Source organism: Sciurus carolinensis, chromosome 8, assembly GCF_902686445.1.
Source record: "Sciurus carolinensis chromosome 8, mSciCar1.2, whole genome shotgun sequence".
Classification (NCBI taxonomy): Eukaryota; Metazoa; Chordata; class Mammalia; order Rodentia; family Sciuridae; genus Sciurus; species Sciurus carolinensis.
The window spans coordinates 125,748,024-125,761,405 of record NC_062220.1 but is presented as its reverse complement, the minus strand read 5'-3'; the positions used below and the strand labels follow the sequence as shown (position 1 = coordinate 125,761,405).

General features: G+C 57.6%; 1 protein-coding gene across 2 annotated transcripts; it reads right to left on the bottom strand.

Annotated features, from left to right (window-relative positions):
• Positions 1-6,572: 6,572 nt before the first annotated feature.
• Positions 6,573-12,490, bottom strand: Crybb3 (crystallin beta B3). 2 transcript variants are annotated; one of them, XM_047562264.1, is made up of 6 exons: positions 12,390-12,490; positions 11,116-11,210; positions 9,679-9,797; positions 8,488-8,620; positions 7,811-7,953; positions 6,573-6,832 (listed from the first exon to the last, which is right to left on the bottom strand). In XM_047562264.1, the coding sequence occupies exons 2-6, from the start codon at positions 11,188-11,190 to the stop codon at positions 6,667-6,669; spliced, it is 636 nt and encodes a 211-aa protein (XP_047418220.1). In that variant the 5' UTR covers positions 11,191-11,210; positions 12,390-12,490; the 3' UTR covers positions 6,573-6,666. The 2 variants fall into 2 exon arrangements, with proteins under 2 accessions (XP_047418220.1, XP_047418222.1); XM_047562266.1 differs by having other exon boundaries at positions 11,116-11,206; positions 12,390-12,402.
• Between the last annotated feature and the right edge of the window lie 892 nt (positions 12,491-13,382).

Here is a 13,382-nt window from a genome sequence, read left to right as displayed (position 1 = left end):
ATCTACATTGTGCACAACCATAGAAATGAAAAGTTGTACCCCATTTGTGTACAATGAATCAAAATTTGTCTAAAAATTAAAAGTATTTTAATAAAAAAAAGAAGAAATCCTCCTTTCACGTGCTTTCCAGTGGTTTTCCATGAGGATCTGCCCTGCTGATGTCATCTGACTTTGGTTACCTCTGCAAAGACCCCATTTCTACCAGGGTCACCGTCTGACATACTGGGATCAAGGATTTCATCACATCTTCTTGACTCCCAGTTCAAACCATGACCGGGTCCGGCCATATTTGTGGAAGCAACAGACTCATGAGTTGATGGTATTCTAATAAATAAGAAAGGATTCCTAATGTTCAGGGAGCGTGAGTTTCTCACGAGTCAGGCACCATCTGTACTTATTTCTTTCAATCCTCCCAAAAGGTCAGTGTTGCATTTATTGATCATCCCATTTTATGGAAATTAGAGGCTCAGAGAGGTTATGGAACTTGTCCCAAGATTGCACAGCCATAAGTAATAGAGCTGGGTTTGGTGTACTGAGTTTCCACTAAGTTTCCCAGAGGGTTCTTTCCTGGCAGTGCCATTGAATTAAATTCTCACCATCATCTTTGAGATAGACATTATTAGTATCTCCTGTTGCAAATAAGGAAGTCGAGGCTCAGAGAAGTTAAGTAACTTGTCTGAGATCACACAGCTAGGGGAGCAAAAGGGCCAGAACCTGAGTGCATATTAGTCTGACTTCAAGAAAAATCTCTTCATGTTTACACTCTGATGCTTTCCACTAAACCCTGGGGACTGTAGTAAAGTCCTCTTCTCCAGGTCTGTTTTCCTGTCCCCAGCATCTCACATTATTCTCATCCAGGAAAGTCGGAGTTCCCATTGTCTGACAGGGCAAAGTGTACCGGGGGGACATTCAAGTATTATCCCTATTTTTATAGGCAAGTAAACTGAGGCTCAGAGAGGGGAAGAAACTTCCCCAAAGTCACACAGCCAGGAAGTGGTAAGGCTAGGATTTGAACTAGGAGCTCAAGATCTGTAGACTCCCAAGGCTTCAGTCTGCACAACTACCCTTCTCCCACCTGTTTCCTCACCTGCAAACTGACGTTTCCTTGGCATCCACATGTGTGACCATCTAGGTTCTAGCTAGCCCCGCCCCCTTTTAAAGTGACACACCCTGTGACAGCCTAGTGGGGTTCTAACCACAGAAAATACTCCAGAACGGCTCTTACACCATCCCTGCTATTACACCTGTGTGGACTGCAAAATAATTGTTGGCTGGATCCACCCCTTAGTGAGAAAATGGCAAAAATGAGGCTGTGTCAGACTGGGCACTACAGGAAGCGTCCCTCAGACAGAGGGTGAGTACAGATCACTTATTCGGAGGTCCAGGGAGCACCAGGAAATGGACAGGGGACATGGGGCAGGGAAGGGGAGCAGCGATACGGGGTATATTCACAAGTGGGTAACCACTGGGTCTTCTTGCAGTTGGCAGGGAGGTCACGTGACCCATTGTACTTAATAAACAGGACTGATGACATTTCCAGTCAAAATCATTTTCCTGCAGGAGCCGGACATTCCAGTGGACTCTCCTCTTCCTTTGCCCTGAGATGGCAACCCTGCAAGATGGCGGAGTCTCCATCAGCCTGGATCCCTGAGTGACTCTGTGGAGAGGAGCCCCCTGCTGAATAGCAGCAGCAGCCCTGTAAGATGGCGGAGTCTCCACCAGCCTGGATCCCTGAGTGACTCTGTGGAGAGGAGCCCCCTGCTGAATAGCAGCAGCAGCCCTGCAAGATGGCGGAGTCTCCACCAGCCTGGATCCCTGAGTGACTCTGTGGAGAGCAGCCCCCTTCTGACCAGCAGTGGCAGCCCTGCAAGATGGCGGAGTCTCCACCAGCCTGGATCCCTGAGTGACTCTGTGGAGAGCAGCCCCCTTCTGACCAGCAGTGGCAGCCCCGCAAGATGGCGGAGTCTCCACCAGCCTGGATCCCTGCGTGACTCTGTGGAGAGGAGCCCACTGCTGACCAGCAGTGGCAGCCCTGCAAGATGGCGGAGTCTCCACCAGCCTGGATCCCTGAGTGACTCTGTGGAGAGCAGCCCCCTGCTGACCAGCAGTAGACATGCAGCACCAGGGAGAAAAAAAACCTTTGTGTTCTAAGCCACCAAGACATGGAGGCTGTTTGTCATGCAGCACAGCTTGCCTGATACATGGAAAGAAAGGGCTTGGACTCCTCTCCACCTCACCTTCCTGTTCCTATGGAGAGAATGAGCCTCATTGTCCCCCTTGGACAAACCTAATTCAGTCCTTAGATACAAAGGAGTCAGTGCTGGAAGACACCCCTAAGATAAGCCGAGAGCAGTTCTCTGTATCTATCGGAAGTGATGACCCATGATTATTTATAACAGCTTCTTATGCTCTTGAAATAAAATCAATAATACAACCTACATTCTTACAAGCTACCAAAATAAATTAATCATAAGTTGTTGCAATTCTAAGTATAGCATAAAAGAATAATAGACTACGTACGACATGTAACAACATATGTTTTCATATATAAAGGCTTTGACATAGCTGTGCTAGATGACATAAGACAGGAGTATTATAATGGATATATTTGGCTAGGAAGTTAATGTATGTTCGACATTTTCATGCCCCTCTGTAAAGCATCTTTTTAATTATTTATTTACTTATTTTGTGGTACTGGGGATTGAACCCAGGGTCACCTAACCACAGATCCTCACCCTCAGCCCTTTTTATTTTTTATTTTGAGACAGGGTCTCGCCAAGTTGCTCAGGGCCTTGCTAAGTTGCTGAGGTTGGCCTCCAAATTGTGATCCTCCTTTCCTGGCCTCCCAAGTCACTGGGATATAGAAGGATCTGGAACATAATACAACTAAACACACAGATGAACCCAGGGTGATTTGTTTGATGCTGTAAATACCACAAAAAACACTGCAATGAATTTCCAAGGTGGCTACGAAGTCTTGGGGAGGCTCCGCCTGTGGTCTGGGGTCTGAGGCGTTTGATCCACCCGCTCCTATTGGGAGATGGGGGCCCGTCCCCGAGGTGTGTGTCCCCAGGTGCAGGAGAAAGCCCCAGCAGTCATGCCAGATGCCAGCAGATGCAAAGGGCCCAACATCCCACAGCAAGCTCTTGGGGGACACGGCCAGGTCCACTACCAGCCGGACGGCAGGTAAAAGATGGCCAGGGTAAGGCTGGGGAGAGGGACAGATGGCCGCAGGAAGTGGCGTGGAGGTCCCCAGGGGAAGCAAGGCCGGGCTGCCCTCACCGAGGCTCATCAGTGGGTTCCTTGGGGGGTGACCACTGAGCTAGCCGCCCAGCTGCCGTGGGTTCCGGGGCTCTGGCTGCCCTGCTGCCTGCTCCCCGGGAGTCGAGGAAACACCCCATCGCTGGGCAACCGGAAAGTCTGCTCCAGACAACCCGGGGCCGTCTCCACCATCCTGTGCCTGAAACGACTCTGGACACCTGTCTGTCTCCAGGTCCTCATCGTCAAAAGAATGCTCAGGGAGCAATATTTTGTTCTAAGGCCTTTCTGCAGAGGAGACTCAGGCCATTACTCACGACAACCGACCAGATAGGTGGTCTTATTATCTCCAAGTTACAGATGATAAAAAGGAGGCACAGAGAGGTCATGCTATTTGCCCAAAGGCACACAGTAAGGAACAAAGCCTGGCAAGCAATCCAACTGGGATAGGGCAGGGACCCAGCTCAGTCCTGCCGCCTCCAATCCCCACCTCGCTGCCCCTAACCATCCGGCTGCACTGCATCTCAATTAAACTGGTCATGGAGCTGCATTCTCCTGTAGCCCGCGGACACTCTTCGTTACTGTCAATCTCAGGCTCTGTCCCTGCAGGAGACGGGGTCTGATCTGAGGGTGGGGCTGAGCGGGCTTTTGGAGTTAGTCAGGACTGGGGACAGTCCTAGCTCTGTCTTTCCCTGGCTGTGTGACCTCCGCAGTTGGCTTGCCTTCTCTGAGCCTCCCAGAGGGCCATAGGTCTGATTGGGACCGTGCCTGGACTTGCTCCAGGAGACCAGATGGTAGTTCTGGGTTTGAGGCTTTGGACAGAGTCACTTGGACATCAGTGCCCACCTGCAGCTGCCCTGGGTCTGGGGTGCCAACCGAACCCCACCTCTGGAATCAGCACAGCTCCAGGCCCTGGACACAGGAGGGGCGGGCACTCCTGCCCTGCACAGGCCTCCCCGCCCAGGAGCCCGTCCCGGGCCATCTTGGCATTGACTGACAGCAGGCACGGCCAGCGCCTGGCCCTGCACCTGGAACATAGTAGATGCTCAGTGAACACAGCAGCAGCAGCAGCAGGCGGGCTGACCACAGCATCGACAGCCCCCAGGTGTGGACAAATGGGCTTTGGGAACAGCCCTGATGTGAGTCCCCGTCCGAGCGCTGGGAAGCTGGACCCCGGGTGGTTTACGGCCGTTCCCTCTGCAGAGGAGAACCGTGGGGACCGCGGCTGCCCTGGTCCCGGCAATGGCTGCCCGGAATGGCCCTCTTCCTTGTTGTAGCTGCTGCTCTTTCCGTTTCCACCCTATTTCCTGGTGGCTCCCTGTTCCTGGTGGATATGTCAGTGTGTGAGGCTCAGGAAGGAACGTTCCAGAATCAGTACCCAGGGATGGAGTCTCCTCCCTCCCACTTCTTTTATGTGTGGCCTCGGGAGGGAAGCCTGCCTCTCTGGGCCTCGGTTTGCCTGCCTGTGAAATGGGACTAGCCGCCGTGCCTGCCTCCCGGTGACGTTCTTTGGATTCGGTGAGACGGTGTCTACAAAGCCCTTAGTCCTCAGCAAGCTCTGGACGGATGGGAGTGCAAAGAACCTGCTCCTTTGTGCAAATGGTGAAGGGGACAGAGTGGGGGGCTGCCTTCCCCCAAGGGGGGGTCAACCCCTGCCTTTTATCTGCCTCATTGATGGCACCCTGATCCAGCCAAGCCTGAAGCCCACCCAGCTATCCCACAGACACCAAAGCAAGAAGTCCAGGTGCTGTCTTAGCTCTGTGTGTGTGTGTGTGTGTGTGTGTGTGTGTGTGTAAACACACAGGTCGGAATAACTAAAAACTGTCACATTCTCTTCAAAGCCTTCCCGAGGCCCCAGGCACCTCCCAGGGAAGCTGAGCCAGGCTCTGGGCATGCAGGGAACACAGGGAAGTGATCCAGTGGGCAGGTGACCCCTGAGCAAGTCTGCGGGAAGGTGGCTGCGGCCGACCAGCAGAAGGGACGCCCCTTCCACGCGAGGCAGGAAGGGCCCGGCCATGCCTGGCTCCCCACACGGCTCCCACCGCCCTGTGAGCACAGAGATCCGGGAGCAGACAGCAGGGGCGCCCCACCTCGGGCAGGGCGGAGAGCGGTTGGCGGGGGAAGCCAGAGCCCCGGGCGGACCCCACCTGGCTCCCGGCTGCCTCCCTGTCCCCGCTCCGATCCTTCGGGGCTCGCTCCGCACCACAGCCAGAGCCCCGTCGGACCCCAAGGAGGCCGCGCAGCATCTTGGGCCCCCAGCTCCTGGGTCTGCAGAACCCTGGGCCTTGCGGTCTCCCCGTCACCCACGCACGTTCCTACCCAGCGCCTCCTGCCAGGAAGGCTCCCGGGGCGCCCAGGTGGTGGCTCCCGCAGCCCGAGTCTCCCCAGGACCCCGGGTCAGCGCTCCGCTAACGCCGAGTTCCAAGTCCACCCCTCGATTTATTCAAGTCTCGCCCACAAAAGGGGGTGTCCTTGACCCCGCTGGGTCCTCAGACCTGGGACGGGGCCTGATCAAAACATCACCCCCGCAGAGAGAGCGGGAGGGGAGGAGGAGGGCGGCGGGGGCTGCTGGCCAGATGGACGGATGGACGGATGGGGAGGACTCATGGACGGGTGCACAACAGGCTGAAGGGAGACGTCGCGGGGAGCAGAGGCGGGGTGGGTGGGAGAGAGGACGGGAAGGACGGATGGACAGACAGACGAACGACTGGACGGCTGGAGGGAGGGATGATGGACAGATGGACGGACTGACGGATGGATGGATGGATGGACAGACAGACAATTGGACTGGTGGATGGATGGATGAGTGGATGCACAGACAATTGGACTGATGGATGAAGGGAGGGAGGGAGGGATGGATGATGGGTGGTGGATGAATAGACAGATGGACAGATGGACTGATGAAGGATGGTGGATGACGGACGGACAGATGGATGGAAGGATGAATGGACGGATGGAGGGTGCATCAGGGTGGGTGGATGGAGACACATGGTCAGCTGAACACAGCACCCTGGCGGGAGATCGCGTGGCATTACTGGGGTGCAGACCCGGGACTTGGGGCGCTGGCCCTGGAGCCCCGCCCCGCCCCCAGCCCTTTTCCGGCCCCGCCCCGGCCCCGCCCCCAGCCCTGCCCCGGCCCCGCCCCGGCCCCGCCCCCAGCCCTTCCCCGGCCCCGCCCCCGGCCCCGCCCCCAGCCCTTCCTCGGCCCCGCCCCCGCCCCACCTCCGGCCCCGCCTCCGGCCCCAGGAAGCCAGGCAGAGGGACATGGCAGGTGGGGACTGAGCCCAGGCTTTATTGAACAGATTCCGGGGAGGTGGACAGGCAGGCCCTCGCCCCAGCCCTGGAGCCTCCTCTCCTTGCCCGCGATGCCGCCCCGGGCGGGCGAAGGCCACTGGGACCCGGTGCCCTTCAGCTGCTGAGGAAGCAGCCCCGCTTGTGCCACTTCTGGTCGCGGATGCGGCGCACGGACTGCAGCTGCGGCTGGTTGGCGTCCCACTCGTTCCAGTGACGGTACTCGCCCCGCTCCAGCACGTACTGGCGCCCGCGGTAGCCGGGGAACTCATAGCCGACCCACCTGCCGGGACAAGAGCGGGCTGAGAGCGGCCTGCCCCGCCGGCCATCACTCTGCCTGCCAACTGCGGAGCTCCTCCTTCGCTCCCCGGTGGGAAGCACCTACCCAGCTCACGAGAGCCCTGCAAAACCTCCAGCTGCTCTCTCCGTGTCCCCGCTTCACACCGCATTGAGTGGCTTGGAAGCTACTTGCCTCTAAGCCGTCGTGTGCGCTGTTCCTTCTGCCTGGCACACCCTTCCTTGCCCTGCCCCATTCCTCCCCCTCTTCCCTTTGCACCCTGTACAGTCCATTTCGTTGCTTCTTCCTTTGCAAAGCCCTTCCTGGCGGAATCCACTAGTTCCCTGGGACTCCCAGAGGCACATGCATGCCAACCACGATCCCCATCACCAAGAATCGTGAATACCTGTCTCCTTGTCTGTCTCCCTATCGGACTGTGAAATTCCTGGGGGCAGCCACCATGGAGTTCTTAAGGTCCCCTCTCTCCCCACACCAGGCACAGAGTAGATGCCCAGCAAAAAGTCCTGAAGTAAAAATTTCACAGGAAGGAGCAACCCAAAGGCCCACTAGTGAGATAGAACCACCAACAAAGGCGAGGCAACCTTAAGGTTGCATAAACAGTGATATTGAGCCTAGAAAGAGGGAGGTGATTAAGTCTGCTCCCCTAGGTACTACTCAGATCACGCCTCATCCTTGATGCTAAGGACAAGGATGGTCAAGAGGAAAAACATTCTGAGAATCAGTTTCAGGGCCTGATGTTCAGAAAAGGAGTAAAGATTTCAGTGGGGACAGGTAGGGGGACCAATTTCATTTGATAGAGAAAAAAAAAAAAAAAAAAAAAAACCAGAAAACTTCCTTGAGTCAAAGCTGCCTAGCGCTGGGCACCGAGCGCTGCCTGCCAGGCCCTGCCGTGGCTCACGCATGAAACTGGGAGCCGAGACTCTGGCCAGAGGGGGCGGGGCAAGGCTGCGGCGGGTCCCTTACGTCCCGTTGATGGCGCGGATGCTGGCCACGCGGTCCTGGAAGCCGTGGGCCCACAGGCTGGGCACGTCGTCGTCCACTATTTCCATCTTGCGGCCGCTGAAGGCAGGGTTCTCGAACAGGTGCAGCTTGTGGTCTGGGCCATCCTGGGGACAGGAAGAGCCATCGGGTCGCCCCCCAGCCTACTCGGGAGGGTGGCCGGCGAGGCCTCCAGAGCTGGGAACTCGGGGACCTCAGGGCCCGTGGTAGGAGACAGACAGACAGACAGGCCGCCACCACAGAGAGGGGGACCAGGCCCGGGAGGCAGCAGAGGTGGCAGGTGGCGGGCCTGCACCTTCCTGCTGGGTCAGCCTTCCCAGGGCCCTGTGACCCCTGCAGGGGACCCTGCTGTGGGACAAGGAGGAAGGGCTGGGGCAGAACCCCAGGGAACCAGGAGGCGGTGGGGGGCTTTCGAAGGGTCACTGTGACCCGTGTCCCTTCCGGGTATCAGGGGGAAAAAAGGGAAGCACCCTGCGAGTTACTTGCTGGAGTTATTTCCTGGGCGGCCTCTCCTGGACCCCATGCCCACCTGCCATGGGACCCCATGGCTTCCAATTCCAGTCCCACTGGGCAGCTGACTTCTCCTCTCGCTATGGCGGGGGCGTGTCTGCCTCCCAGGGAGGGGCGGGGCTTGTGCTCACAATGTGCAGAGGCCGCAGGGACAGGAGGCTGTCACTGTGGCGGCTGTTGGACCAGGCATCCCAGCGAGGGTAGTCTCCCTTCTCCAGGACAAACTGTTCCCCGCGGAAGGACCTGCGCTCGAACGCCAGCCACCTGGGGAAGGACGGGACCTGGGTCACCTCCGCAGGCGCAGGGCAGGGACCCGGGTCTGCAGGTCTGGGGAGGGGGGCGCCTCTGACCTCGCTCCCTGCCGGTCCCCAGCCCTGCTCTTGATCCCTGAGTCTGCTGTGGATGGACTGGGACAGGCTGAACATATCTGAGGCCCTGGGCCCGGAAACCGTGGTAGGAAATGTTACTGACAGTCCACGTGACATCCAGTCTCGCAGTAGGGTGCTCAGAAAGGTCCTGGCAGCACGCAGTCAGTATTTTATAGCGCATCCTCCCCCTCCTCCGCTCTCCTCCTCCTCCCCTCCCCTCTCCCCTCCTCCCTCCTGCTTGTCTTCATTTATCGATCTCATGTGCATCTTTCCAGGGTCACCCAGATGGTCAGTGCCAGCGCCCCGACTTGCAATCTGCAGGCGAGAATCCACCTGCTTGCCCTGCAGACATGGGCGGGACTCTTGACCCCTTGGGTTCAGTTTCCTCATCTGTGAAGTGGAGATAGGATAAGGGCTCAAGGGACAGACGGCTTGTTAAACTTCAGATGTTATCATTTTTACATGAAATCATAAGTATTTCTGGGCGTGGTGAAATGTGCCTGTGATCCCAGCAACTTGGGAGGCTGAGGCAGGAGGATCGCAAGTTGGAGGCCAGCCTCAGCAATGTGGCAAGGCCCTAAGTAACTTAGCAAGACCCCGTCTCAAAATAAAAAAGCAAAAAAGGGCTGGAGATGTAGCTCAGTGATAAAGAGCCCCTGGATCCAATTCCTGGTACCAAAAAAATGACAAATATTAAATTCCATTTATATTGAATTTTCACAATTTGGTCACAGAGTCAGGCTGGATGGTTTTTCTCTGTCCTTTTTCCTGCCACTTTCCCTGGGAATCAAGAGCTGGAAGGATCCTAAAAGAACCTCAGTTCAGCTCTCAGTTCTACAGATGAGGAAACCGAGGCCAGCGCAGCGGCAAGCTGCCTAAGGATGTCCCGCTGCGACCCGGACCTCCCGCGTCCCCGAAGGTGGAGGCTGGAGAGGGGCCCGGGCAGGTACTCACGGCCCCGACTCCACTTGGATGGAGCCCACCTTCTCCAGCAGGCTGTCGGTCAGGTTGGGGCACTCCGCCGAGAGCTCGCACCGCTTACCCTGGAAGTTCTCTAGCTCGTACACGGTCACCTGGAAGGGCAGCGTCCTAAAATCCCACCGCGCTGGGCTCCCAGCTCCAGCCCGGCTCCCGAGACCGCGGCGGGCCTGCATCGCCCCCTGGTGGCCGCAGCGGGAACGCCCCCATTGGACCCCATTAGACTTTGAGGTCAACTCATGAGTGGCAGGCGCCAGGAGGGACCCGGAGAGGGAATAACCCGCCCACCCGAGGGCTGCAAGAAGCGAAGCGCCTTTTGACCCGGAGGGAAGGAGGTCCACTTCCCGACTTCAGCAAAGGTCAGAAATCCACTATTTCCTCCTTTAAAACGCTTCGTAAACCAGGTGCGGTGGTGCGCCCCTGTCATCCCAGTGACTCTGGAGGCTGAGGCAGGAGGATCACAAGTTCAAGGCCAGCCTCAGCAACTTAGCGAAGCCCTAAGCAACTCCGTGAGACCCTGTCTCTAAATAAAAAAATAAGAAGGGCTGGGGAGGTGGCTCAGTGGTAAAGCACCCTGATATCCAACAAACAAAAAACAAACCCTCTGTATAAGACACAAACCACCCATTTCCCATTCATCTCCAAGCACAGTCTTTGTCCCTGGGAATATCTGTTCCAGTCATTTTATTGAATGGGTGAGAGAATCTCAGAATGGGTAAGTCATTTTCCTCAGGCTGCACAGCAAATTAGGTGGAGGCCCTGGGATTCAAGAAAGCTACTGGCTCTTTTCTCCCCACATGTGGACAGGAAAAGGCCCATCGATAACAGAGGGAAGCAGAGAGAGACGAGAGCAGCCTCTGTCCAGGACCTTGGTGGTCACACACCAGTCCTGTATGGTCCTCAAGACCCAGCAACACCCCAGGGTGTCAGGCGAGGAGCCAAGAGGGTTTCTGGGCTGACTTGACCTCCTGGCCACCACAGCATCCTCAGAAAGACCCCCGTCCTTCCCTCGACCCATCTCAGATCCTCTCACACGCTTCCTCAAAGGCCCCCTGAGACTGTTTGGAAAGGGCAGAGCCGCTAAATGCCAGCCCACTCCCCTCCCTGGGGAGCCTCTTCATGGCGTCCATTCAGCTCTCAGGCCAACTCTGGGGACGAGGAGCGTGGGCATCTCTCCCCTTTGAAAGATGGAGCTGTAGAGGCCCAGAGAAGGCCAGAAACTGGACCAAGGTCGGAAGGGGAGATGGGCCGGGGGCTGCGCCTCTGAGCCCCCGCAATCCACTGAGGCAGGAGCAGGTGACCGGTGCCATCTTGCAGGCGAGGACCCAGAGGGGAGACCCAGCCAAGTCAGGGAGCAGGTTCGCGGCCGGGGTGGGAGAGGGGCTGTTCCCGCCGGCCCCTCCCGCCCAGTACCTTGTAGCCACCACCCAGGCCTCCGTGGCTCTTGCCGGCTGCAGCCTGCTCGGGCGCTCCGTGCTGCTCAGCCATCTCCTCAGGAACTCTTCTAGCTTCAAACCAAAGGACAAGGGTCACGGGGTCCCGGGAGTGCAGGGGCTGCAGCCTGCTGCTTGGGTGGGTGGTGACTCGGGAACTGCCCTTGGCCAGTCTTCAACTGACTCAGACCCGCCTAGCAGACTGGGCTACCCATTTCACAGAGGGGAAGCCTGAGGCCCAGGGACGCGAGGCCACCTCCTAAGGCACACACTCAGCCTGGCTTCAAAGCCTGTGCCTTCTCCCTGCACCCAACAGCTCCCCCAAAACGGGGTTTGCGGATCGCTCTGCAGACGCACCACCTGGGCACCCTGGCCAGCTTCTCTGTCAGGTCTCTCCCGCCCCCGTGCCCTGTGCCCCTGGTTACTTGGTCCTCCAGTGAGTGTGTGAGCCCCTGCTCAGCGCCCAGCCCTGGTGATCAGGTGGAGCAGGAGACCACAGCTGGCAGGAGGGACAGAGGGACAGACAGACGTCAGAGAAAGGAGGTCCGTGGACCCCTGCTCTGGGTCAGTTGGCATGCAGCAGGTTACTCCTTCCATGAGCTTATTAAGCACTTTCTGTGTACCTGTCACCTCAAGAGACAAACCCAGACAGGGACAATGATGCACAGCCTGGGGACCTTCAGGTGACACGTGGAAGGGCCCTCCTGATGGCTGCGCAGGTGAACGCTCACAGGACGGTTTTCCTGCGTGCACACACACGGCTCCCGGGGTCACTGCATGGTGACATCTCGCCACCTCCTTTGCTCGCACACACAGTGTCACATACAGCCAGCCACACGGACACACCACACAGATGTCCCCGCCCTCATTCCTGGCATGCACAGCCGTGTGGCCCCGAACGCAGGCTGCCTGGTCCCTGTGCCCAACCTCAGCCGGAAGCGGGACTGGGTCCAGCTCGTGGGGTCCCGCGGGCCTCGGAAGGTCCCAACGTTCCCACTTGCCCTCCGCCGCGGGCCTTTGGAGCCCCGCCCCCAGGCACGTGACGCGGGCCACCGCCCTCTGACGCGCACCGTGCAGGTCCCGGCTCACGCCAGTGGGTTTGGTGACTGGGGTCCTTGCACTCAGCGCCAACCCTCCGGTGACCCCCGGTTTCTGCAGGGGGCAGCTGTGCACGCCCCATGGAGGCCACCCGAGTCCCGGCCCGGGTCGCTCCTGCCTCCCGCCCCACCCCCGCCCCGCCCATCCCCAATGAACCTGCCGCTGTGGGCTGTGGCCTCGGGAAGGACGGACCGACCGGGCGGCTGCAGACTCGGCCTGCCTCCAGCACTGCGCTATTTATGGGCACGTTCTGACAGCCCAGCACATCCCGGCCTGCTGAGGCAGCGTCCTGTCTCCCCGATTCCGTCCGGGCCATCTCACTCCAATAGCCGCCCGCAGAGGCCCCAGCGCCTCTGTCCTCAGACGTGGCCTCTGATGACTTCCTGGGGGCTTTGTGGGAAGCCCGAAAGTGCTGGGCAGGGCACACGGGCTGTGGGGCTCTGCGCGTGGCCTGGGCTCCCTTCCTTGGATTTCTTGGGGTCACCTGTTTCCTCCTGGGGTGTAGGACACTCTTGGAAAGGCTCCAGTTCTTACAGTGAGCCTACCTTTTAAGTCAGATCACCTCGATAAACCTCCAAATTGGGTGCAAATCCCATTTCTGTGGAATGTCAATACAGACCCAGTGAAGATTTGGGTGTGGTGGCGCACACTTGTAATCCCAGCAGCTCTGGAGGCTGAGGCAGGAGGATGGAAAGTTTGAGGCCAGCCTCAGCAACTAAGCCAAGCCCTAAGCAACGTAGTGAGACCCTGTCTCAAAATAAAACAAAAAGGGCTGGGGAGGTGGCTCAGTGGTTAGGTGCCCCTGGGTTCAAACTCTATTACAAAAGGGAAAAGATAAAAAGATTTATCTTCTTCATAGAGATGGCATACACACATAACAGCTACCATTTATTGAGGAAAAGACCTACTCTGTGCAAGGCTTCGTAAACATTGTATGGAATCCTCACCCAGCCATCTTTAGGGGAGAATTATGATCTCCATTTTATAGTTCAGAAATGGAGTTCAGAGAGGGGAAGCCACGTTCCCAAGGTCACAGAGCAGAGGACAGGCTGGCCTGCTGTAGGCCTGGGCTCTCAGTCTCAATAGAAATAAAGGGGAAAATGATGGTCGACTTACTTATAAGAAAGTCGACGGGGCCATTTTCCAGGG